Raw genomic sequence first — 27,462 nt, 5'->3', positions numbered from 1 at the left:
AGAAAATAACTAACCTTGAAGTGATGGATTGAGTCACTGACTCTCAATATTTGAAGTTTAAAGGTTCAAATCAATCAGAGCCAATTAACACTTTGAATATGTAATTTGTTTTGACTTTCTGAAAACTAGCTGAATCAATCCTTTATTTATAATATATATTAATGACTTAGATGAGGGAAGTGAATGTACTATTGCCAAGTTTGCGAATGACACAAAAATAGGTGGGAAGGCAAGCAGTGAGGATGACACAAAGGGTCTACAGAGGGATATAGACAAGTGAGTGGGCAAAAACTTGGCAGATGAAATATAATGTGGAAAAATGTGAGGTTATGCACTTTGGCAGGAAGAATAGAGGAACTGAATATTATTTAAATGGAGAAAGACTGCAGAAAGCTGCAGCTCAGAGGGATTTGGAGTCCCTGTGCATGAATCACAAAAAGCTAGCATACAGGTTCAGCAGGTAATAGGGAAGACAAATGCAATGTTGGCCTTTATTTCAGAGGGAATTGAGTATAAAAATAGGGGAGTCTTGCTAAAACTATAAAAGGCACTAATTATACCAAACCTCGAATACTGTGAACAGTTTTGGTCCCCTTGCCTAAGGAAAGATATACTGGCATTGGAGGCAGTCCAGAGAAGGTTCACGAGGTTGATCCCGGGTATGGAGAAATTTTCTTATGAGGAGAGGTTGAGTAGGTTGGGCCAGTACTCATTGGAGTTTAGAAGTATGAGAGGCAACCTTATTGAAACATATAAGATTCTTAGAGGGCTTGACAGGGTAGATGCTGAGAGGTTGTTTCCCCTTGTGGCAGAGTCTAGGACCAGAGGGCATAATCTCAGAGTAAGGGGTCGCCCATTTAAGACAGAGTTTAGGAGGAATTTCTTTTCTCAGAGGGTAGTGAATCTGTGGAATTCTTTACTGAAGAGGGCTGTAGAGGCTGGGTCGTTAAGTATATTCAAGACTGAGATAGACAGATTTTTAATCAGTAAAGGAATTAAGGGTTACGGGGAAAAGGCCGGAAAGTGGAGTTGAGATTATCCTATCAGCCATGATCTCATTGAATGGGGGAGCAGACTTGATGGGCTGAATGGCTTACTTCACCTATGTCTTATGGGGCAAAATTTTTCGTGCTGCAGCAGGCATGTGCCCAACCCAAACGGGAGTAAAATATTGCACAATGATGTTGGGTGTGCCTCCTGAAGTCATCATGCACTCGCGTGATATTTCGCTTGGCGGGTGGCAGAGCGGCACCGCCATTAATTGACAGGCCACTCAAGGCCATTAACAATCCAATTGTCTGTGATTTTTCCTTGCCCGTGCGATTTTATGCTCATTGCATGGGCAAAACAGGCAGGCAGCCAGCCGACATCTTCACAAACATCATTCAAGGGCGGGATAAAAACAGGCCAGCAGCATTGCCAGTGTGAGTAGTGAGGAGCTTTGGAGATAAGTTTGCAGCTGGTTGCTTATTGGTACTTAGCAGCTTCATCTTTGTTCTGGGATTCATTCTTAGCATTTCCAGGCTTCATTTCAGGACTCATTGGTGTCTGCCTGGCCCCCGGAGGATTCAGACCATGTGGACCCTTCCAGGTATCAGACAGCCATCCTTTACCCTGATAATGGGGATTGTGGTCTCCCCTGGCGTAACCACCTCTAAAGAGGAAGCCAGGTGTCCCTATGCAGCTTCCAGGGGAGTGACCTGTGGGCGGAGAGGCACAGGCACAAGGGGCGCAGGGTCAGCAGGAAGTCCAAGGCAGAAGGGGCCGCAGAACACACTGCTATCTGCTGCCAGAGTTTACAGGCGGCACCTCAATATGTCTGAGGTGCAATGCCGAAGGAAGCTCCGCCTCTCAAGGGAGAGCGTGACCTCCATTTGCCTTTTGATTGGGCCTGAGGTCAGCTCTGACAGTATGGGTGGACACCCCATGCCAGTGGCCCTCAGCTTCTAAGCCTCCGGCTCTTTCCAGGGCTCAGTGGGGGATCTGTGTGGAGTCTCCCAATCAGCTGTCCACAGTTATGTCAAGCTGGTGACAGAATCTCTGTTCAGGCGGGTACTGATGTTTATTCTTTAACATACGGATGAAGCCAGCCAGGCTGAATGAGCCAGAGGCTTTGCAGTGATTGCTGGGTTCCCCCGTGTCAAGGGTGCCATCAACTGCACATGTGGCCATCGAGGCACCAGCGGGTCAGCCGGGTGCCTTCATCAACAGGAAGGGCTTCCACTCCATGAACATGCAGATAGTGTGTAACCATAGGATACAGATTCTGCAAGTCTGTGTAAGGTACCCTGACAGCTCCCATGATGCTTCCTTCCTCTGACACTCCCAGGTGCCGAGGCTGTTCAGGTCTCCAGCCCGACTGGATGGATGGCTGCTGGGTGACAAGGGCTATCCATTGAAGAGGTGGCTCATGACGCCTCTCTGCTACCCAGGAACAGAGGCAGAGAAGCGTTACAATATGAATCATGGCTCCACAAGTGTGGTGGTAGACAGGACCATAGATCTTCTCAAGATGTGCTTCCGATGCCTGGACCGTTCATGGGGAGCACTGCACTGCCCCCCAGAGTGGGTGTCACTGATCATGGTTATATGCTGCGTTCTGCAGAATCTGTCACTGGCAAAGGGGGATCCACTGGAGGAAGGGGATCTTGACGCAGCTGCACAGGCCATGGATGATGAGTCCAGTGGTGAGTCCAAAAATGAGCATGGTGAGGAGAACGCTGAGGGCGTGGAGCCAGACCTCGGTATCCTCCAGGAAGGCAGGGACACCAGGGACACTTTGATCCAACACTCCTTCAGCTAGGCTACCAAAGATCAGTTTCAAATGCATGCCAGGGCTGTCTCCTCCATCCCGGATGTCTGAAAGGACCCTTTCATTTGAACACACAGAACACTAAGCACCTGTGCAATAAAGTTCAGAGCCACGTATGTCCAGCATTACATACTGGCATACCCTGCACCAATAAAACAAAAAGGTGAAGCATACTCAGATCGTGACGACAAAAACAAAATTTATATCATTTTGACAATTAGAGACTATTTACATCAACTTCTCTCATCTTAATTCCCAGACCTGTATACATTAATTAAACATAAATTAACATAAAATCACCCGTAACCTGTCCCTCTTGTGCTCATGGTGCCTTTAACTTACGCTTGCGAGTGCTACGTCTAGGTGCTGCACCCTCGCTGGCATCGGCATTGGAGACAGCCTGCTGTCTTGTTGACCTTGATGATCTTGGCGGTTGTCCTCTGGCCGGTGGAGCCTGTGCTGGCCCCGCCTTGGGGGAAGTGGTCAGTGACATGGCTGGCATCTCCTCAGTCGCCGCAGCCTCATCAGATGCCATGATCACCGGTGGAGGGGTGGAGGAGCTGCTTCTCTGAGAAGAGTGCCCTGAGAGGAGCCCTCAAAGACGACAGGCAGTTCGTGCACCAACGTAAGGTTGCTGCGGACCTCCCTGCGCACTGGGTGGACTGGGTGCCTCATCCAGCTCCCACACGGACGCTGACCACTTCAGGTCAGTGCCTGTGTGAGGGTTTGCAGGTCCGAGCGCAACCCCAGGAACCCCTCATTCTGTCCCTGGAGCTGCCTCTCCAGGACAGTTGCCACTCTTTCAATGGAGGAGGCAGTGCGCTCGCCCATGGCAGTCAAGCAGTGCTCACGCTCTGCATGGACTCCTCCATCACGGAGACCATGACACGCAGACCCTCGTGGATCTCCACCAGACCCTCCTGCACATCTCGCTGGACATCCAGCATCTGCCACCTAATGGACGACTCCAGAGGCTCATCATCAGCTTTCAATTGAGCATTATCCTGATCCTCAGCAGTCCTCCGATTGCCAGCACCCTGGGAACTCTCTGCCGCTGTCTGTACCTCAAGTGAGTGCAAAGTGCCTGCACCAATGTGCACCGAGATACTAGCTGCCAATCTAATGCCCACTGAGGTGCTTGCGTCTGTGCTAATGCCTGCTTCTAGGTGCTCCCCTAGCACCACTGGTGTGACGCAGGTGACAGTGACGCCCAGTGTCCTCTGGCGTCACCTTTGGGGTAGACCTGCAGATGGGACGCCTGCTGGTGAACCTAAAAGGGAGTACAAGAACATGTCATTAATTAAAGTCATCACACTGTCACTGCACATGCTAGGCACCCTGGTGAGACAATGGAGATCTGCATCATGGTGCCATCGTCTCCCAACAATCAATGGGGACACCAGGTTCGAGGCTCACATCAATGAGGAGACTGCACTAGAATGGTTGCACAATCCAAAAGTCTCATGCCTGTGCACTGCGGTCTTACCTTCGTCTGGCATCCCCGCCCCTCCATGCCTGGTTGGATGGGAAGCATGCCGGCTCTCCAGCTCCAGGACATCTTGCTCAAACTGGGAGAGCAGCAGCAGGTTGGACGAGCCTCCGCCTGTACGTGACCTCTCGGCTTGTTTATGGCTTGTCTTCCCCTGAAAGGACAGAGGAGCATTGATCAATCCACTCTCTACCTGCAGCGCCATTGCAGCCTGGCCAACCCCAGCTGAGGAACAGCTGGCAGGGCACATCTGAGTCGTGGCCCTCGAGCCACAAGGCACTCAGTCCAAGCAGCCAGTGCTCACCCCCTTGGGCAGCTCCGGTGTGATTGACAGTTGGCACTCAGACTCTAGCACCCCTGAGGTCCATGGGGGGATGGTTACGCCTTAGCACTTCTGCACACTGACCCATGCCAACACGGTACTCACCCTTACTGAGCGCAGCAGGTCATTGAAGTACATCTGGCACTGCATCCATGTGCTCCTCACCACGTTATGGCTGCTCACTCGGGCTTCCACCTCCTCCCAAGCCCTCTTGATGAGGTGCGGTGGCCTCCTCCTCCCATCTCCGGGGACAAGGGGACCCCCTGGCAGCCTCTTCCTCCAGCAGGACTGAGAGGCACTCATCCAAAAAGTGGGGACCCGAGTGCCCACCCGACTTGCTCTCCCGCCTGGTGTTTGCTGCCGCACTCGAGTGCATCTTCAGAACGGCAGCCAGTCTGGGGCTGTCCTTCCCTGACAGCCTGCCTGGGGCTGCCTGGGCCGCCTTTATATCAGCCGCTGGGTCACCATTGGACCCAGCGGCAAACAGGCCGCTACCTCTGCTGGGCCCTTCCCGGCCAGTGACGAGCCGTGTTTCACGCTGGGTGGGCCTTAATTGACCCGCCAGTGTGAAATCGTGGTCGGGGCCCGATTGCGGGCGGCAGTCGGTTTCACGGCCGCTCCCGGGCCTGCCCGACGAGGACAAAATCCCGATCAAGGTCTTATGGTCTTAGTTAATAATCCAATTTTCATCAATTATCGAAAGAGTGAACAATAGGATAAGCTAAACCATTACAAAGCGGTTGCATTAGCTCTTAGTTAAACATGGAAATTTCTTGCCCAAAGTTACACTCCTCCTAAAGGCAGTGTCTCCTGCTGAGTTCCGCGAGTATTAGCTCTTCAGTACCTTACTTAGCAGTCATTTCTCACACCTGAGCCTATACAAGGATTGTTGGCAGGTTATTTAGCCATGGTATGGGGAGTTAGGGGGTGAGTTATCACATCCTCTTCTTTTAGACACGACTTTTCCAGCAGAATTCACCAAATATCCATTAAAAGGGACAATTGTCCAATTTTCCCTTCTCTAGCTCAGAGTTACTTGGGCAAACAACAGCACCTCAGTGACATCAAAACAACAAAATATAGGTGATGTTTAGTAATATAATAATGTCAGAATCAGGTTAGAAGTGCCCAGCTCATTCAGAATTTTGATTGTAAAATCTGTGCATGTTTGATTCGAAGGAGGAAAGTCCAAGGGGGAACATTATGTTCAAAAGATTTGTGCAAAGTGTATCAGAGTTATGCCTTTCTCTAATAGTTAGCAAAATGGCACATCGATCATGCATTTCCTGTCTATCACACTTATAAGGGTGGAATTTTCTCATCCTGTCCGCGACAGGTTTTATGGTGGATGGGAGCGGAGAATCCAGTGGCAGGCAAAAAATCACAAATCCATCGTCGTAACAACGGTGTGCAATTCTCCCGATGGTGGGTTGATGGCGGATCGGTTATCCAGCCATCAACCAGTGGAGCAAACGCCATTTAACATAACATAAGAACTAGGGGCAGGAGTTGGCGATTCAGCCCCTTGAGCCTGTCCCGCCATTCAATACGATCATGGCTGATCTCATTTCGGCCTCTCCCCATAACCATTCAACCCATTACTAATTAAAAATCTGTCTATATCCTCCTTAACTTTATTCAGCGTCCCGGCATCCACTGCACTCTGAGGTAGTGAATTCCACAGATTCATGACCCTTTGAGAAAAGTAATTCCTCCTCATCTCTGATTTAAATCTACCACCCCTTAGCCTAAAATTATGGCCTCTCATTCTAGAATGCCCCACAAGTGGAAACATCTGCTCCATGTCTACTTTGTCTATCCCATTTAGCATCTTATATACCTCAATTAGATCTCCTCTCATCCTTCTAAACTCTAGCGAGTATAGGCCTAAACTGCTCAATCTCTCCTCATAAGACAAGCCCCGCATCTCTGGAATCAATCTAGTGAAACTCCTCTGATCCGCCTCCAATTCAACTACATCCTTCATTCATTAAGTTGTCGTGAATGCTCATTAAAACAGCTGCTCGCTGGAATCTTGTCAGGCCTTCCGATCTTGCGTCACACCAGCGGGAAATCACTTTGGCCTCAAACCTGTTTGAAAAGGGTCAGACCTCAGTTCACTGGTAACTTCAAGTGAGTGGGACATACTTAGCCTACCTGCCATAGTGCTGCGCGGGTCTTGTTGCGATGAATGCCACACTGCTGGGGCTGGAGGGTTGGTCTGCTCCTGCTCTCTGCCTACATTGTCCCGAGGAACACCACTGTGCTGTGGTATTCTTGCAGGCCTCCACTTTCAGAAACACTTGTTTCTTTGTTTCAGTAGAAATTGCCTTGTGAGTTCTTTTTCATAAGTCAAACCTCTGATTTTGGGTGTGATTATAGTGAATCTTTGCTGTACTCTTTCTGTGACTCTGACATAATATGCCCAGAATTGCGCGTGTTCAATCCAGCTGTGGTATAACCAATTCAATGTCACATGCCTGGTTTTGTACTCAATGTTCTTCTAAGTAACATCCAGAATGTCAGTTACCTTTATTATGGCTTTTCCTACCTCCATTATCACCGTTAAAGATCTATGGGGAGGATTTTTGGCTCAGCGAGCCGGGGCGGGGCCCACTCGCCAAGGCGTAAAATGATGTGGGGTGATGTCGGGCATGCGCCCCGACGTCACCGCGCGTCATTTAGATTTTCAATTCGGTGGGCGTGCAGCCGAACTGTCAAAGGCCATTAATTAACTAATTAAGGCTATTGAGAAAACTGCCCGTCCAACCTTAAGGTTGGTGGGTAGGCGAAGAGCCCAGGCGGCTTTCACATTTTTCATGGAACCTCATCCACGGGCGGGATGAGGTTTCATGAAGGGTTTATAAATTAAATAAATGTTTTCATTAAAGTTCATTGACATGTCCCAGCTCATGTGACACTGTCACATGAGGGGACATGTCTTAAATTTTTTATTTCTTTATTAAAATTTGTAAAACTTAAAACTTATCTAGGTGCCTCAGAGAGATTTCTGCGTTCTTACACGCACATGCGCGAAAGAGCGCACTCCTGACTCAGGGAACCACCCCCCGCCCGCACAGTGAAAGCTCAGCACTTCCAGGCACGCGTCACACTGGGCGGGCCTTAATTGTCCCTCCACATAAAATGGCGGCGCGGACCCGATCGGGGGCGCCATTTGGAAACGCGCCCGCCCCCGCACAACCTCCCGACAGGGGGAAAATTCCCTCCAACGTACCTATACCCCTAGGATGTCACTTTTCCTCCATCCATTAAAAGTATTGATGTTATATGAACCTCTGTGTTTTCACAAATTTATTGCATCTGTTAGCGTTGAAGATCTGTCTCTGTACTTCTCTGGAAACTGGAAAGTGGGATCATGGACCTCGGAGGATCTTCAGAAATTGCACAGACATGGTTGCAAAGTAACCATGGTTGGGACCTGTATATTGAAGGGTATTTGACATTTTGGAAGGAGAGGAAAAATGGCAAAGGAGGTGGAATGGCTCTGTTAAGGAGAGGTCAGTAAAGTAGTAAGAAGTGATCTTGATTTGCAGGATCAAACTATAGAATCCGTTTGGGTGAAGATAAGAAATAGCAAAGGAAAAAAGCTGATGGTGGGAGCGGCTTATAGGTCCCCTAACAGTAGCTACACTAGTACTGAGTATAAATTAAGAAATAATGGAGGCTTATAAGAAAGATACTTGAAATAATCTGGTTAATAAACAAAAGGCTATTAAGACATTTTCTAGGTACAGAAACATGAACTGGTAGTTCTTATTTCCCACAGCAACTTATCTTTAATGTGACAAAATCTCAGTAATTATGAAATTTTGGCATACCCTGAGAAGCTTATATTGCATCTGACCATCAGGGAACAGAACATTGTCTGTGATGTCTGTCAGAGAGGTAAACACTTTAATGTGCTACAAAGACTCCAGTCTCTGAATGTACATAATAATAAACATCTTTGAAAGCCCACTCGTATTAAGATTAACTGCAAGTCAGTTGAGTCTGGCCAGGCGCAACCTTCAAAGGCAAGAGGCTTTTATCCTGGAAGTGTGCATTTGATTAGGGCCCTAAATCCCCAAGATTAAATAATGCTGTTTAAACGTGCAACCTAATCCAGGCCCATCTGTCACTGGGTCCAAGATTCTAGAAACGCCAAGTGCAGCACTTCACAAGAAAAAATTCTTTACATGATCTTTACAAGACGTTACATGATGCATTTGACAAGCTGCATTTAGAAGATTGGTAAGGGGAGAAATCAGCCAAGATATTTGTCCTAGGCCCAACACCAAGGAAGGAAGGGGCCTTACTGGGGAAAAGAGTCAGTCATTTTTGATTTAAGCTGTTGAATGAACCCTTGATGAAAGACCTACTGTATAAATCTAAATCATACAGCATAGAACACAGGATCATATGTAGTGCAAATGGACAAGGACATTTCTAAATGTGAGGCAGTGGCAATGCTGTTTATCAGCATAATACAAGGTGGCAGAGACAACACTGTCTCTGAAGCTCTGCCTTTTAAGAACGTGTGATCAATGGGGTGTTTTGTATTTTGAAATTGAGCCCTTCGACATTTAAATTGCGTGGGCGAAATTTTTAAATGTTTCCACAAATTAGTTTGCAAAACAGCATCTATAGAATGAGTGGGGCAGCAAATTTAATGGCTAGGATTTCCCCCTCAGCGATTTGGGGGCAGGGCCCGGTCGCCGAGGGGAAAATGACGCGGGATGACGTCAGGAGGAATCCCTGAGGTCATCCTGGTCCATTTAAATTTTTAGGAAGGTGGGCGGACAGCGAAATCAGCTGTCCACCCGCCGACCTGTCAATGGCCAATTGAGGCCATTTACAGGCTAGTTAAAGTACTTAAAGACCTGCCCGGCCAACTTTAAGGCTGGCGGGCAGGCCAGGAGCCCCAGCGGGCTCCAGATAATTGATGAAACTTCATCCACTGGCGGGATGAAGTTTCATGTCCGTTTTGTACAAAAATAATAAAGTTTATGTGTTCTTTCTTAACATGTCCCATCTGGTGTGACATTGTCACATGAGGGGGACATGTTAATAATTTTTTTATGTTTCTATTTTTAATGTTTTTGACACTGTCAGTATTCTCCCTGAGACAGGACTTTGCCTCAGGGAGAAGTGCGCGCGTGAAAGAGCGCACTTTGACAGCTGGGGATTCCCTCCCCCCCCCCCCCATGCGCTTCCTGTTGGGGAGGCCGCTGGGCGGGCCTTAATTGGCCCGCCCACTTAAAATGGCGGCGGGCCCCATTTCAGTGGTGGGGGTTGGCTGCCTGCCCGCCTCTGTGCTGGTGGGGCCCGCACGCCATCCGAGGGCAAAATTCTGCCGAATGGAATCGTAGTAAAATAGCGTATATTCCATAAGAAAGACCTTGAAGTGGCATGGGTATTCTATTTTATCTGTACTAAAACGTTTTAACTCACTTGCTGCTTTTAGTGGTAAAAAAATAAAAGGGGTTGACGCCAAGATCACAGAAGAACCTTGGACCATCAGTGTAGAACAATAACAACATGCATTTATATAACTTCCCCAACATAGCAAAAGTGTTTCATAGGGTGATTGAAACAGCTAGTGACACCAAGTCACATAAGAGATATTCAGATAGGTGGACAAAAGCTTGGTGAAAGAGAGGCGTTTTAAGGAGCATCTTAAAGGAGGATAGAGAGGTGGAGAGGTTTAGGAAGGGAATTCCAGGACAGATGAACTATCTGGGAAAGGACTCCATAATAGGCACATTTGCTTTGGCCCACACTATGATTGTATGAAGTCTTAACTGGTTATTCATCCCAGGAGAACATTATTTGTAATCTGAAACATCTTAAGACATTGTCAAAGATTGCTTACATGATTGCTTTGAAACCTTGAGATACCTTACCACTATTGAATTCACCCAGGAAGGCACAGTAATGCTATAAGAAATGGCCTTCTTTACTAAAATATTCCATTCAATTAATAACCTGTGAATGGTCGGTGATCTCAGACAGTTAAGAGATTTACAAATTTTTTGTCTTTGCTTTCTGAACACGTGAATGGTCTTGGTGATAGTGACTGACAGCTGTTTTTCAGAGCTCAAAGGAGTTGGCAAGGTCATTGATTGGTTGGAATTGTCATTGAATAGCAGCTGAGGACCCTTTTAACCAATTAAATTGTGAACCACTTTTCAGTCAGTGGGCAGAATTTAAGTGAATCTCACAGATACTAGATGTAAAGCTTAGTGTTTTATATTGTTGTGCTGGACCAGCCAGAGAGGTTGAGTGAGTTTTCAGTCATTGGAATTCAGTTTAAAGTCTTTCTTTAGAGAGAAAATGTATTTCATCTAGCTGTTTTATATATTGAGGAGATATGGGGAGATGGGAGGGTAGTGGTAATGTTACTGGACTAGAAATCCAGCGACCCAGGCAAATGCTCTGGGTCAGGGGTTTAAATCCCACCATGGCAGTTGGTGAAATTTGAATTCAATTAATAAATCTGTAATACCATTGCTTAAGACCATTATTCATTGTTGCAAAAACCTGTTTGGCTCAGTTCAAGGGCAAGTAGGGATGGGAAGTAAATGCTATCTTTGCCAGTGATGCCCACATCCATTGAAAAACATTAAAAAATATATAATTTTGCAGTGTCATTGCTGTTCATTAATCTACCGTGTATAACAAAGCATTTTGTTGGTTAAGAGTCTATGGCCGGAATTTTCCGGCCTCGTTGGCGTCAGGCGTCATGGCGGGGGGGCGTGAATATGGTGAGAAGGCCAAAAATTGGTTTCACGTCACGAAACCAGTTTGCGATTGTCTGATCAATGGCAGGCCGAATTTCCCACCGCTGCACATTTAAAATCTCATTATGAGCCCTGCTTGCCAGAGTCATCCCCCCACGCTGGACCATCCGGGCACCACGCCGATGTGTTTCACAACTGAACATAAGCAACGGGCACCTGGCGAGCTGCACTTCGCTCGGGACTTGGAGGTTTGTTTGCCTACCTTGCTTCGCAGTCATCAGTGCCAGGCTTCGCAGGCAACAGCACCACATCACTTTTAGGGGGGGTCGCGGCAGGCTCCTACCTACCAGACCAGCTGTAAGGTGGGGCTGGCTTTTCAATGGCTGCAGGGCTAGGGCTTGCTTGGGGAAGGGCCAGAAAAGGCCTCAGGCAAGGGAAGAGGCTGCAGGGCAAAGGCTGCACAGGGGAAGGGGGGTATCCCAGTGTGAAAGTGGGGCCACATGTTGATCTGTGCAAGTGAACTCAAAACGGTAAGGGCTGAGGACGCAGTCTCCAGAGGAGATGAGGCCAGATGGAGATGTGAGGGTGTGTGTGAGAGAGTGAGTGGTGAAGTCCCTTGAGTTGGCAGTGAGTGAGATGCCAGTGAATGTGTGATGGCCTTGTGAGTGTGTGAGTTTAGAGTGATAAGGTGGTTGCCTTACCCTGGTGGCACGGATTAGATCTTTCATCCGTTTTCTGCACTGGATGGCCGACCTCTTGTGAGCAGCATTGGTACTGACCACCTCTGCCACCGCCTCCCAGGCCGGAGTAATGAGACTGATGGGCCTTCTGCGGACAGAATGGGGGTAGAGGACATCGCGACAGGCCTCCACAGATCCAGAAGGCATCCCAGGGATGCGTCACTGAATTGGAGCGGGCTGCACTTTTCTTGGCCTTTGGGGCCATGTCTTCACCGGAACTGTCCTCGGCTGCAAGCATTGGGAACTGTGCGCGCGGCTGCAGTTTAAACATAGCTCCCTGCGTGAGGGAGCGGCGAGGCAAATCAGAGGCTGCCCGCCATCAAGACAGCATGTTTTCTATAGCCGCATAATTAATGAGGCAGGAATGGGACGATACAGCACGAAAACCCACCATTGCGGCCGGCGGGTAAAATAACTTTTTTCCTGCACACTACCACACTTTGTGCAAATCTAGGACGATTCCACCCTATGTCATGTTTACTGAGAGTCTATATCCAGCCCATTTTCAGAATGAGTGGCAAGTTACATGGTAACATGTGATACATTCCAACAGGCCATGTGAAGACTGGGTTCTCTGGTATGTTCCCTCATTGTGTTGATGTTGCAAACGCTATGACAATTGAGTGCATGCTCTTGTTGTGATTAAGAGCAGCTGATACTGCTTGGGAAAAGGTTACGGCACCTATATGAGAACTAGTTTCCACCTGTGGGTGCTGCTGTGCAGAAGGGAAGACTAGTCTGTACTTATATTATACTGGGTTCTGTGAATAAACCCATGTTGAAGACAGACTGGCTCCAGCTTCTTCATTTGCTTAGTGACTTAACATTGTCACAATTCTTTACTTCAATATTGGGCAGGAAAATATATACTCTGGGTCGTAGGGAATTTGAGGTCCACTTATGTCAGCCATCATTGATGCTGAACTGAAGAAAATACCTGGAGTAATATCCCAAAAATTTTGTAATAGCACTGCCTTCGCATAGGGACAAATTTGGCCATTCCTCTCTAGGTCAAAATGTTTTTTTCTCTGTTTTTTACAGATTTGAAACTGCACAAAGGATATTCTATTAAATGTACAAGATGAAAGATTGTGAACAAAAATAAAGGAATCACTAAGTACAAATTGAACCAATCACATAATGTGGTCCGCAAAAATTCTCAGAAAGCATTGCCAACCCTATTGTATATAATAGCTTTTAAACCAAGGTTCACATTTTGCTGATCTTTTCATTTCTATGCAGTCTGTACCACCAGAAACTTGTGCTTAACTGCTCTGTTAGTCTGGTGTCTGTGCCTGTGAGGTACTCTGCAAAGTAAATCAATCCTACATTGAGCCTTTTAATGTACACCCATACAGACTCAAGAGTAGCATATAGTGGAGCCACAGTGGCATCACATCTCATTGTTGCCTGGCAACATAAATGAATGAATTTATATCTGACATGTGATTTTTAAAGTGGCATAGATAAAAGGAAACACTTAAGAATGTTCAGCAGCAGTCTGTTCTGTGGAGAAATGCACTAGCTGCTGTAATGGCATTGGCGTCCCAAATGATAGGGGATGGGTGATACAAGGGTTGAGAATGGGTACATAAAGAACAAGAAAAAGATGCAGAATTTCTACTTCCGTCATTATAAATAAGATGTATAATTGTATCAATAAGGTATGAAATGGTGGACTGATGGTATCTTTGGTTTCAGACAGCAGGGATCACTGCCTTTTCTGTCCAAACAAGCTTCATTTGAACTTTACATGGTCATGGAGCCTGCTGGGAGGGTAAGGTCATGCAGTGATAGAAAATAAACAGGATGTCACACTAGGAACTGTAATAGAAATCTGAAGACAAGAAGGAGTTTATCTTCCATTTCATATTCCATTATACTGTTCGAATGGACCCCAGTGTTGTTATGCATTAGTATAGAGCAGAAGAAACCTTATACTTTTTTCCCATACTTTGCGGAAAAATACACAGAAAATGTTCCTGTAATTCATACTTTTGATTTTGTTTCTTCATTGTAAATCTCCAGTTCATCTATACTTTCACCTTGAATAGATTGTTATTAGAAGATTGTTATTAGAAAGATTATTGTTTCTTTGAAAGCCAAACCAAACTCAGAATGGCACATAGGCCAGAATTTCATGCTCCCACGCTGGCGGGTTTTTAGGCTGGGGAGGGGGAGCGTGAAATTGAAGGATCATGATGTTCTCTGGCCACCCTGCCCACCCTGACCATACAGTGATTTTAAGCTGGGGCGGACAAGACCTTCGACGGGAAGCCTGCCCTTGCCCCAATTGAGGCCCTTAAGTGACCATTTCCCAATTTTAGGCTGGCAGGAGAATTTACCTGCATGGGGAAAGCCTGAGAAAGAACAGGCCTAGATCTTGGGCGGCAAGGGGGGGTTTGGAGCACCTCCATCAGAAGCCCCTTCTGACTGCAGGAGCCCCCGCCCTTAAGGTCCAGTGGCTGCTGGACATCCCTCACCCCAAGGCCTTTCCCCCGACACCCGAGGGCCCCCTTTGCACCCCCCCAGGCCTTCCCTACTCTCCATGCCCTGGAGCCCCTTAAACTTACCGACCTAAATTTTTCAGATGGCGGATTCTCCCTTCCTGCCATCCGAAGAGTCAGCAAGGAACACATCCTCCCCCCCCCGCCGACTCCGATTGCACCGCAGACATTTCATGCTCGAATGAACGTTAAGTGGCTGCCAGTGGGAATTCCACCCCCTTACTCCAGAGGAAGACCCACCTTAGAGAGCTGCCAGCCAATCTGATTAGCCAGAAGCTCTCCAGTCTCTGCAGCAACAAGAGCTGCAGTGGACTGAAAAGAAAGTGCACCAACATGCCTGAGCCCCAGGACCGGAAGGCAAGGTAAGTTTAAGGGGTCCCAGGGTGGGGAGGGTAGGGAATGCTTTGGGGGGGAGCGCAAAGGGGACGATCGGGGTGTTGGGGGAAAGGCCTGGGTGGGAAGGAGGTCCAGTGGCCACTGGATCTTACGGGCGGGGGTCACCCATAGTCAGAGGGGGGATTTTGATGGACATGCCCCCCCCCCCCCCCCCCAACCCTCCTACCCAAGATCTAAGCCTGTTCTTTTTTGGGCTTCTCCCATGCCAGGTAAATCCTCCCGCTAGCCTAAGACTTGAGACTGTGTGGGAAATGGCCCTTAGGTGACCAATAATTGGCCACTTAAGGGCCTCAATTGTGGCAAGGGTGGCCTTGCCCGCCCCAGCGTAAAATTGCTGTGTGGTCAGGGTGGGCGGGAACCCAGATTGAATCTCATTCTTTCAATATGATGGTCCCGCTGCCCCCCTTCCCACCTAAAACCCACCAGCAGAGGAGCGTGAAATTCTGACAACCTTCTCCCCCAGTCCTGGGATTGGCCGGCAGCTCTCTAAGGCAGGACTTCCTCCCACGCGAGGGACAGAAGCCCCACCTGCAGTCACTTAATGTTCATTTGAGCATGAAATGGCTGCGGGACACTTGGAGTCAGTGAGGAATAGACTCTCTGGATGGCGGGCAGGGAGCCCCTTCCATCTGAAAAATTCAGGCCATTGTTTCTTTTTCACCTGAAGAATATTTTGGATTCACAATTAACAAAGCCCATACAATGTTAAATAAGCTAAAACAGTAGAATATAAATCAGAGGAGATCATGATCAAACTGTATGGTGCTGTGTTTGGACCACACCATGAATATTCCATCCAGTGTTAGTTGCCAAGAAACAAGGAAAACAGCCAGGCCTAAGGATTAGAGCCGAGAAGATGTTATATTGTTATAAAATTTGTAAAGTGCTAGGAACTAATTAAAAATCCCGGGGTGCCACATTCACTGTTGCACTGCAGTCATGTGCTGTAACAATGCAACAATCTACCAGCCACATAGATGCAAGAAATACACTCGATGAAGCTCCAGTATTTTTGAGTTTAAAATGTGGTTATTCTCTAATTTATGGGAACCAGAAGCCTAGTGTTAAGAAAATGAGAATGACAAAAGACCGAAGAGGCTTATATGGGAATGTTAACTCCCTCTGAGCCGAAATGGACAGAAGAAGCATTAAAATCCAGTACATTATCACTGGTTTCTATTTAAACACAGGATAACTGAATAAGTACCTTCAACCACGCGTTGTATGCTTCAGACCAAGTTATTGGAAAGCAGTCTTTTAAAAGTATTTGAATGAGAGTATTTTTTCTGAATGAAGCAGGTAACAGCTGTAGGATAATATACATTCTTGGTTCTGTTCATAATGTGATGATAGAGTCCTTTCAAAGCTTGTAACTCAACTACTTCTGAGCAATTTAATATTATTTGCAAGTTGCCATCTTCCAATTTATTGAGAAAAATGTACTGTACCTTCACTTCACATTAATTTGCTTGTTAAGCGGCTGAGATACTTTCCTCACTAAGGTGACAGCCTCATTAAAAATGCAAATAGAGGTGTGGTCCATTAGGTAGTTAAAATCAGAGCTCCAATCTACCCTATGGCCGTACAGTGGAGACCACGTAAGGTAACTGTAAACCCACTTTTTTGGAGCCTGGAGGTGCACACCATGCCTCACAAAAAAGTTTGGGCCACTGGATCCCAGGATCCTCCTCTTCCACACCCTCAAAACCTTCCTAAACCCACTCTCCCTTATGACTTAAATGACTTACTGCCCCTTGGATCTCTGGGAGTCCCAATCCATATAGTCCGAAATTGACGAGCTGCCTATGAACATCTTTTTTGGGTAGGTACCTGGCTGGCACGATGCTAATTAAAATGGACTGGCCTCCTATTGTATTTCCCAGGTGGGTAGCCCACCCAGCTCCCTGGCTTCCTATGCCAGAAACTAAAATGACCTCTTTGGGCTTTTCAGCTCAGAAAATATACATTCGCAGGATGAGCTTATTGAAGTCTATAAGAATTTTCAGAGTATAGATAAAATTAACCTAGAATATTACTGTAGTCTGTGAGAGTAGAACCAGTGGACACAAGTTCAAACCAGTAAATGGTCATTTATAAGGCTGAAATCCTTTTTCACACAATGAATGATTAATATGGCATAACTTCCAATTTGAGTAGTGGAGGTTAAAACCCTTGAATCATTTTTTTTAAGTGGACAAAACAATGGGAGGCTGTTAGGATCTCTCTTCTGGTATGCACTCCATGTCTTGACAATCTTGTTGCTTTAAAAAAAATCTCCTTACCTCTTTGTTCTTTCAGTGATCTTAAAGTTATGCCCAGTTGTTACCAACTCACCAGTGGAAATAGTTTTTTTTCCTATTTATTTTATAATTACCTAAATAATTTAGAACACCTCTATGATCTAACTTTCTCAAATGCAACAAAAAAAACCTTTTCTCCAGCTTTCCTTCATAACTAAAGCCTTTCATCTCTGGGATCATCTGGTATTAACAATTCACTCTCTATTAAAGGCTGAGATGATGGACAGAATTCCATATTTGCCAATGACACAAAGATAGATGGCATTTTAAGCAATATAGATGGAAGCATACAATTACGAAGAAGTTAAGTAAATGGGGAAAACTGTGGCAAATGGATTTCAATGTTGACAAATGTGAAGTCATCCACTTTGGACCTAAGAAGGATAGAACAGTATACTTTTTTAAATGGAAAAAAAAAACTAGAAACATTGGAGGCCCAAAGAGAATTGGGGTTCAGGTACATAAATCATTAACCTTTCATGAACAGGTACAGAAAATAATCAAAAAGGCTAATGAAATGCTGCCTTTTATATCTAGAGGATCATCAGACAAGGGGGTAGAAGTCATACTTCAACTATATAAAGCCCTGCTCAGACCATATGAAGTATTGTGAGCGGTTCTGGGTACTACATCTTAGGAAGGATATAGTGGCCTTGGAAGGAGTGCAGTATAGATTTGCTAGAATGATACCTGGACTCCAAGAATTAAGCTATGAGGAGAGAGTTGTATTCCCTGATATTTAGAAAGTTAAAAAGTGTTTTGATTGAAGCTTTCAAAATATTAAGGGGAACAGATAGGGTAGATAGAAACTACTCCCACTGGCTGGGGTCTAGGGCTAGGGGCATAGTCAAAAAAAATGACCCAGGTCTTTAGGAGTGAAATTTGGAAACACTTCTTCATACAAGGAGTGGCAGAAGTTTGGAACGCTCTTCCATAAACAGCAATTGATGCTAGATCAATTGTTAATCTCAAAACTGATGGACACTCCAAAGATATTAAGGGATATGGGGGAAAAGGTGGATATATGGAGTTGGCTCGCAGATCAGCCATGATCTTTGCTTTAGCTTCTAAGTGTGGCAATTTGAAAATTGCTCCCCAGTTTCAATTCCAATCTGATTCTACTTTCTTTCCAACTAACTTTCTCTTTTCCTCTTTCCTGTCCTGTTGACATTAACACCTTGTTTGGAATATGATTCCATGGGTCCTCTCCGTCACTCACATATGTTCTTTTACATTGGATATCGAATCATGCCATTGCCTGACACCATGCTTGCTTCAGGCAGGGCTCATGAAATTGCAACCTGGAATGGGAACCCTGGTCAAGCTTCCAGCCCATAGTCCAGATATGCTGAGGCCAATTGTAGCACCCATGCTGTTCCTGCAGCTAACTAAGCACAGGTGAGGAATCAAGCTAGAACCTTCCTGGTTTGTATGGCCTGTGTTTAATCTAAACAAAGCACCAATAGTACTCTGGTGTCATGTAGTGTCATACTTAGTCCCCCATTCTCTTTAGACCAGCTGGTTTATAGTTTCCAGTAGTGTTTGACTGAATTTGGTGGGGATTGCTTCCCATTTATTGTTTGTAGGGGACAAGAGTCCCAAACTGCTATTAGACTAATGCCCCTGTTAATTTCAAGTTAAATGTTCAGTAACCACATCTGTTGTATTGCTTAAGACCAAGTCTTGGAAAGTAGTATTTGAAAATACTACTGGATGGATTAGAGTATTTTTCCTGAATGAAGCTGCTAATGCTGTTGGGGAATACACATTGATGGTTTTATTAACAGTAATGTGATGACAGATTCCATTCAAAGCTTGTAACTTTCTGAGCAATTTATATTATTTACAAGTTTCAACCTTCCAATTTGTTTAAGAAAGAGTACTGTACCATCACTTCACATTTAACCTGCTTGAGGAAAATAAAGCCGATCACAGCAGGAAAATACAATTAAATATCCGGTTGTAATTTTGTGGTTAAAGCTGAACTGAAATATTTTAGAGTATTAAACTGTGCAAACATTTATAGTTCTGTTATTGCAGTTACTAAAGAACTCAACTTTTGTGTTTGGAGTTTCATAATTTTGTTCATATTTTAAAAGGGATAAATGCCATCCACACCCCTTTTGAAAATCAAACTGTCCCAAATAATTCTCAGTAACAATCCTTAAGTTGCCATTTTTTGGGGGAGAGGCGATGGGGTGAAATGGATGTACCAGCCTTTTTGAAGCTGTTGTGAATTTCCAAATTTGAATATATGCTTATTATTATAATCACGCTTTTGGTAATCATTTACATAACTCCTACATATAGGAGCCTATTTCGCATGTATTTTTACTGTTTGCGGGAAAACACTCAAATCAAATCACTAATATGGCTTTGTGCTAATTTCCTGCTTATGCTGAGTCCAAACACACATCCAAAAATCATATTCCTGATTCTGTTTGAATTGCTGAAGCTGGTTTTCATTTATTCTCAATATTTCTTGCCTTTAATTACAAGATTTGATATGGCCCATGCACAGATGTTGCCTATGGCTGTCCACAGTTTAAATGCTCATTGCAACAAGTGCCAGAAAATCAACTTGAAGTCAGCCAACGATTAACACTGTGATGCTCCAGAAGGGTCCTGGAGGCAAGGCTGATCCTTGAGATTGTGTCATTTTCTTGGAACCAGTTTAAAGTAAATAATTTACCAGACCTTTTTTTCTTCTCATCAATTCTCTCCTCTCTCACCTTCATCTCTCGATGGTATTGACTTTTTTCTGGGCTACAGTTCCATCAATATCTTACCCATATAGCCATTACTTACATATGAACCTTGACAGCAACTGTCAGCAGCCTATACATCTGTGTGGTAGGGAATCATAACTAATTGTCCTCAATATCCAGCCCTATTAATTATTTGCACTTGGCCCTACCCCAAAAACTGATGTGCTTGTTAAATAGTTCTTCTGCTAATGATTAAAAATTGGTTTTAATGTATCCATTTCAGACAGTTTCTTAAAATTCTGTTCTGATTGTTGTGGTGTTTCATTAGAATACATTTATATCAAATACAATTGATACAATTATTAACAGCTGTGAGGTGATAACAATTCTGGCAAGATACTTATTCACTTCGGTAGCAAGAATAGAACAACAGAATATTTTTTAAGATCAATTATGATCTTATGAATGTTGGAGCAGGCTGGATGGACTGAATGACCTACTCCTGCTCCTACTTCTTGTGATCTTATCATCTTTTACTTTTTAAAGGTGTGAAACTTGTAAATGTTGATGTTCAGAGAGACTTGGGTATGCTTGTACAAGAAACACAAGAAGTTAGCATGCAGGTACAGCAAGCGATTAGGAAGGCAAATTACATGTTGGCCTTTATTGCAAGGGGATTGGAGTACAAGAATAAGGAAGTCTTGCTACAATTGTACCGGACTTTGGTGAGACCACACCTGGAGTACCGTGTGCAGTTTTGGTCTCCATATTTAAGGTCTCCATATTTACTTACATATAAGGTGGTGAAGCAAAGGTTAACTAATTTGGTTCTTAGGATGAGAGGGTTGTCCTATGATGACAGGCTGAGTAAATTGGGCCTACACTCCCTGGAGTTTAGAAAAATCAGAGGTGACCTCATTGAAACGTGCAAGATTCTGAAAGGACTTGATAGGGTAAATACTGAGAAGTAATTTCTCCTAGCTGGGGAATATAGAATACAGGGACACAGTCTCAGGATAAGGGGCCAATCATTTAGGTATGAGATTAGGAGAAATTCCCTCACTCAAAGGGTTTTGACTCTTTGGAATTCTACATCCCAAGAATTGTGAATGCTCCATCGTTGAACATACATATTTAACACAGGGATAAACAGATTTTTGGCCCCTCAGCGAATCAAGGGATACAGGGAGCTTATGGAGATGGTGGAATTAAGATTGATGATCAGCAAGTTCCAGGGGCTGTATTGTTAATTGGAGCTATGCCAATTGGTAAAGTTAAAACTATGACACAGCTACATTCTTTTCTGGAGACAGTTTATTGACTTAGTTCACAATCAAGACTACTCTAACGTCCCAGTGTCCCAACTATCCCCATTTATAAATTTTTTATTTTCCAAACCATAGCTTTATTTGTTGTGTAGATACACTGGTAGTTTATGCAGTGCTGGAGGAAGCCAATGTGGAACGTCTGGGCTTCGGGGTGGTCCCTTCGCGGAATCCATTCCTGAATCGGCGATACACCACTTTCAGGTGCCTCATGCGGCCTGTACCAGCTGTGTTTCTCCTTTTGGCCTTGGCACTCCAGTTATACTTCCTCTTTCTCTTGGCAGGGTAGGCACATTTGCCGCAGGTCGATTTCTGCAGGTGGAATGCTTTAGCCCCACATCGTCGGCAAAGAGTGTGGGTCTTGTTCCGCCTCTTACCAAATGACGATGTTCCCTTCGTCATTTTCACTGCGCGCTGGAGAGCTATCCCCAATTATACTTTCATTCAGCATGCTAGCTGTGAGGAACACATTAAGAGGGCTGAGTGAGGACCAGCTGTTGCTCATCACAATCATTCTTGTTGAATTTCAGTTGCCATTTATGTGGCCAAAGCGCAGCATGGGTTCACTGGGGATCGAACCCGGGACCTTCTGCGTGTAAAGCAGATGTGATAACCACTACACTATGGAAACCGGCGCTATCCCCATTTAGAATTTGCCATGGTGAGATTTGAACTCTTGATCTTGGGGTTACAAGCCTAGTACCATAACCACTTGGCTATCATACCAGAACTTATCCCCATTTATCGGTGTACCAATACCTATCACCCATTTAACAATGTAATTACCATTAAACCTTAACAATGTAATTGCCATTAAATCTTAACAATGTACTTAATAAGACATTAACATGTATAGTCTACTCACCTGCTCCTATTTCTTATGTTCTTGTACCTGTGATATAATTTGTGATGATGCAAAGATCATCTACTTCCCAGTAACTGGAATAAGAAACCGTAATTTGTAAAAATATATGTCTTCCTGAATCACATGGACTAATCTGAATGGTTTTAGTTTGTGCTCCAAGCTATTGAAATAACCAAACCTATCACCATTTAAAAAAAAATCAGGGACAAAACATCCAAACCTATGAAACTTAGAAGAAGAGTGCCACTTGCAGTTTAGATTAAAAACATTCTGAATTTCAGTTATCTGAATCTGAATGTATTCTTGCCTTCCAGAGGTTAAATCCTTCTAGCCAAAAACATGTTAGCATGGGTTACATTGAAATTCAGACTAACATGAAACCTAGAGGCTTCAATCAATATTTTTGAGTCTGTAAAGTGAAAACCAGACCCTGAAAGCAGGCCAAGATTGACTGAAACCTCACTATATAAAAAAGCCACCTAAATATAGCCTCAACAATAATATAAATTGAGGGAGAACAGTCCTGCATGTACCATCGGTTCAGCATGACTGTGGTTAAAAGAATACACCAGGGCTTGAATCTTTTCTTTCAATCTCTTAACAAAGGCCTCCTCTCAGCTGTCCATGTCAAAGAAAATCCTTCACTGCCACTTGCCTTAACTTTTGAGTAAATGAAAAGTAAGTTTCATCTAACCAAATGGCAAGAATGGTGTAAGAGGAAAGTGCTGCAGATGCTGGAAATTTGAAATTAAAACAGAAAATGTTGGAGATAAATCAGTAGGTCTGGCAAGTGTGAAGAGGGAAACAAAATTAAAGTTTCAGGTCAATGACCCTTCAGAGAATAGTGCTCCTGGTTTCTACAGTGCCAGACATTACCTTCAGTACAATTTTTTCAAGTTTATTTCAAAAGACCTTGATAAATACATTACTTAATGTCATAATCTTGAGTCAGTAAGAAATGTTCTGAAATGTTCCTAAAATGTTTAGCCATCTGTGCATTTCCTTGGGGTTTCAAAAGCACATTTGTTAGTCACCGCACTGTTCCATTACAGAATGATCATAGACCGTCAACAGACTCACATGTTCTCCAGTGGTTCACAACACAATTTAATGTGGCACCTCTGATAATTAAGACTTTACACCGTACCAAACCCAACCGCCCTGAAGAGTTTTGTACACTAGCTGCATGAGACTAAGATAAAAGCATTTTTATCATCTGCCCAGCTCAAGTAGCCAGAACACAGCCTCAGTGAATTTGATCTGTATTAAAGCAGAGTATTTCCAAATTTCAATTCTACAATCAATAGAAATGCAATATATTCCATATTTCTGGTGTTACTTTCAATTGCCTTAGGAAGTCCCAAAATAACTCCTTCAATGTTCAGTTAAGGCCTTTTGACATTCACTGTCTCTGCATAAATATAACATTTATTTGCACTATGGAAGCAGAGCAATGAATGGTTTTGATGTTCAATTTGAAAGGAAAATGTAAGTTTGGTATTTACCAACACAATTCTCTGTTCCTGTCAGTAGAAGTGACTATATTTTGAACATGAAAGTAACATTTCATCTCCCTGCAGCATTTGTAACTGAATAAGACACTGGGCAATCCGTATTTTTCACATTACGGGGCTAATGTACTCGATATTGACCTATGAACAGAACACGGTATCTACTGAAAAGCTGTCCATCACATTAACCACGCTGCTATCCAGCCCAGTTTGGGGAAATATAAATGACAGAGGAAATCCATTCTGTATAATGTACCCCATCTCATACAATTTGGCAATTATCCTCAATAGAAGTGAAGAATTGTTTAAAAGTGGAAAGTTATAATTTATTACAAGTAAAAGGAACGGTGTGAGAGGGGGGTTGTTTAATTGAATAGCTTTCCATAACAAACTATTTCTGTTAAAACATTATGGTCTTCCACTTTCATACACTGCATAGATAAATACTCAGTACATTTATCTACAGTATGTTGCTCAAATAAAAATGACATCTGACTCTAAAACACTACCGTTCTGAATCTCAGTGTTTTTGCCTCTGAGAAATTAACACCATGTTTAGAAGGACTAGCCTAATTATTTCCAGTATGAGCCTTACTTGCATCAAATTGTATTGCAGCAATTCCATTATCTGGAGCAGTGAAGCATAGGCTGTTTGGTTAAATGCTGACTTGTGAAAGGTAATATAAAACTTGTAACAAAGCCTCAATTTTAAAATTCTCATCCATGATTTAAAATCCTTACAGAGCCTCAAGCTTCTTTATCTCTGTAACCTCCTCCAACCCCACAACCCTCCAAGATCTCTGCACTCCCCCAACTTTTACTTTAACATGAATCAGAATCAACGTAAGTCATGTTTAATTTAACAAGTAAATCACAGTTGGTATGAACTATAAATTGCACAAAGGATAGCAGATCTCTCATGGCATTAGTAGGCAGTCCATCTTGCTTGTATAGTTCCAGTTTCAGTCAAATAGTCCTTCAATCCAAATTCCAGTCCCTGTCCTTCAAGGACTTAGCCAATTTTCCACAGGTAGCACCAAGTCCTTTTGGTCTCACCATTCTTCTGTGGGTGTGCCACACAGCCTCTGTATTTTAACTTCCTGTTGGTACTGCTTCCGGGTCCAGGGTCACCAGGTCACATAGGCCAAAATTTCTTATTATCTAGAAATTACAAGTGATCCTTTTACAAGTGATGTAAGAGTTTATGAGCCCTTTTCAAATATATTTTTTTAAACTGTTACAGATTCCCCAAACATTTTAAAGAATTTATAAATTTTTCTTACTGTTACTGCTGGGTGAAATACTGATACAAATCATTCAATTAATAAACACAGATTATCTGTATAAATAGGAACATGAAGGACTAAAGTTAGTGCAGATGTACAATATAGCTAGGAAGGTTTAGGTGGAGATCAGAGTGTAAGGCAATGGTAAACCAGAAAGGATCAAGAGTAAAATAAGCTCAAACAATAGGGAAGAACTCAAAATACAAGTGAGGCAAAAGTAAAGAAATGGAAGGGATTGTACCTAAATGCTGGGGGGGAAGAGGAGCAATTTAATGATATTAATGAAGAATGCTGCATGGGCCGTGCAGACCCTGATGCTGCCCGCCCCTGTGAATCAACGTAAGCCTGCGTAACACCATTCATGTGAACAAATTTCTCTTCCCAGATGTCTTGACAGCATAGATTTATCACTTTTTCAAAGAACCAGCACAAGGACAATGGGTCAAATAGCTTCGTTCTTTACTCTATGACTCAATGAGAAAAAAGAAAGACTTGCCTTTATATAACACCTTCCACAACCATCAGGCTTCCCAATGAAATACTTGCGAATTACTTAGCTAATTAGCACACAAAAAGCTCCCACAAAAGCAGTGAAATAACAGCCAGATAAACTTTTTATTATGTTGATTCCTAAAAGGTTATTACTTTGTACCACTTCTATGACTTTTACCCCAGGTTTACATTAGCTTATATCAGCTCAATATTCGAAATAGAAGGTACAAATTCCATAATGACTCAGAGGAAACATCATATGCTGGCTTTTCTCCTTACATGTATAGAATAGAAAAATATATAGTTGTCAAGCAAATAGATTTAGTTACTAGAAGGTCAGAGCTACATGAGGAATAAGAAACCTATCTTATATGAAAACAGTCAGGTCCATCATTGCAAGGACACTTGGAGATTTGGGAGCCATTGTTTACACATTCTCCCCAGGCTGGATTTTACCTGATCCACTGGGTGCTTGGTAAGGTATTGAGAACCCAGAGATCAGAGTAACCCCCTCCCAAAAATGCTGTGCAGATTTAACTCCACAGTGTGCATGTGACACCCTTGACCAGTTCCCCACCTGAAAGGCAGCCTGATTGACAGGCCTGTGTTCCAGTAAGACAGTGAGAGGCAACATGAGAGAAACACCCAAGAGGTCCAATAAAAAGACAAAGGAGGTAGAGGGAGCTCTTGGGCTCAAATATGTTTTCAAGTCTGTCCGATTTAGCTATCATGGAGTGACCCTCTTTAGCTCTGTCCAGTCCCTTCTGATTTGTATCTGCACTGCCTTAAAATGCACCCTATTAAAGTGGTCTAACAGTATTATCTTTCTTTTCCGATCCTCATTTCGAACTTTATGACCCTTTGATTCCTCCTCATGGTTGCTCCCTCACCTTATCTCCCATTCGATGTCCTCAATGTCAGAATTATGTGCAGTACAGCTTTTCCTGCTCCCTCCCTAACATGTTGAATCATATAACAGTCATAGAACCCTAGAAACCTTTATCACATCCCAGGGGTATATTGGGGGAGTCAAACTCAGGGGAAGAGAGGGGAAACAATCTGGTGCGGGTTGGGTTTTGAATACGGTAGATTCCGGGGCAAAGGAGGGCTCCCAATTCCGACCCTGGAGTGGGGTGCTAATCCCAGAATCTTGGAGCATGACTGAGGCGGGGTGTCCAATCCCGGAATCCCAGAGTAGGGGTGATGGTGGTGGGGTTCAGAGACCTCAGCAGAAACGCAGCCGTTGACAGATTCAACAAGTTGAATAACAACGTGGCCATGGCCTCATTATAATATTTAAAGTGCCAACCCACCTACTTGGAACTAATCACCTACCCATCGCACCACCTTCGTTAAAACTAGAATGAATGTGTTGAATATGGTTTGGTATTGGAAGTATGATTCCTAGGACCTTATCCCCCCACCCTAACGCAAACTGGCCCATTTTTTTATGGTTAAAATTCCCACACCCAATTTCATCGAATTTTTAGAGAAACAAAATAGAATCTGGAAAATAAAATGAGTTCCTTAATTCAACACCTCCTGCTAGCACTGCTAATAGATGCTGTTCCTTTTGGCTTGAAAGGACCTCTCAGGTCTGCAAGCATCATATACTGACCTTTATCCATCCGGTCTGCAGCATTTGTCTAATGTTACACATGATACAGACATAGAACCTAGTTAAAGATGAACTGTAAATGGAATACAACACTTAAGCTATTTGGAATAGATTGGTGTAGGCATTAGGGGAAGAAGGAGTTGCATTATTTATAAAGGGAAACAAGGATGCAGGCAAAAAAGACCTCAGAGAGGAGTTGGGGAAACCAAATCACCCTAGCTACAGTTAAAATGATGAAAGCAAAGAGAAGCTGCTGTGAATTTGCCAAAGGCCTTCAGAATAACCAGTTGATATCGATCAGATAGTTTACAGCTAAGTAAGGAAAACATTCAGCAAAGAAAATGCCTTGCT

General features: G+C 44.0%; 2 protein-coding genes across 2 annotated transcripts in view; one reads left to right on the top strand and one right to left on the bottom strand.

The window, feature by feature from the left end:
• sdk2b (sidekick cell adhesion molecule 2b) overlaps nt 1-27,462 on the top strand; it is a 981,988-nt gene that overhangs the window by 519,435 nt on the left and 435,091 nt on the right. The gene's annotated exons all lie outside the window — the stretch shown is intronic.
• Nucleotides 21,396-21,765, bottom strand: LOC144699571 (large ribosomal subunit protein eL37-like). The gene has a single exon (XM_078570611.1). The coding sequence runs from the start codon at nt 21,739-21,741 to the stop codon at nt 21,448-21,450; it is 294 nt and encodes a 97-aa protein (XP_078426737.1). The 5' UTR covers nt 21,742-21,765; the 3' UTR covers nt 21,396-21,447.

This window comes from Cetorhinus maximus, chromosome 24, assembly GCF_964194155.1.
Source record: "Cetorhinus maximus chromosome 24, sCetMax3.hap1.1, whole genome shotgun sequence".
Lineage (NCBI taxonomy): Eukaryota > Metazoa > Chordata > Chondrichthyes > Lamniformes > Cetorhinidae > Cetorhinus > Cetorhinus maximus.
The sequence above is the reverse complement of the archived record's forward strand: the minus strand, read 5'-3'. Positions and strand labels throughout refer to the sequence as shown.

What these genes read in the sequence shown, in the direction of transcription:
- LOC144699571 (XM_078570611.1), bottom strand. Translation starts at nt 21,741, where the DNA reads ATGACGAAGGGAACATCGTCATTTGGTAAGAGGCGGAACAAGACCCAC.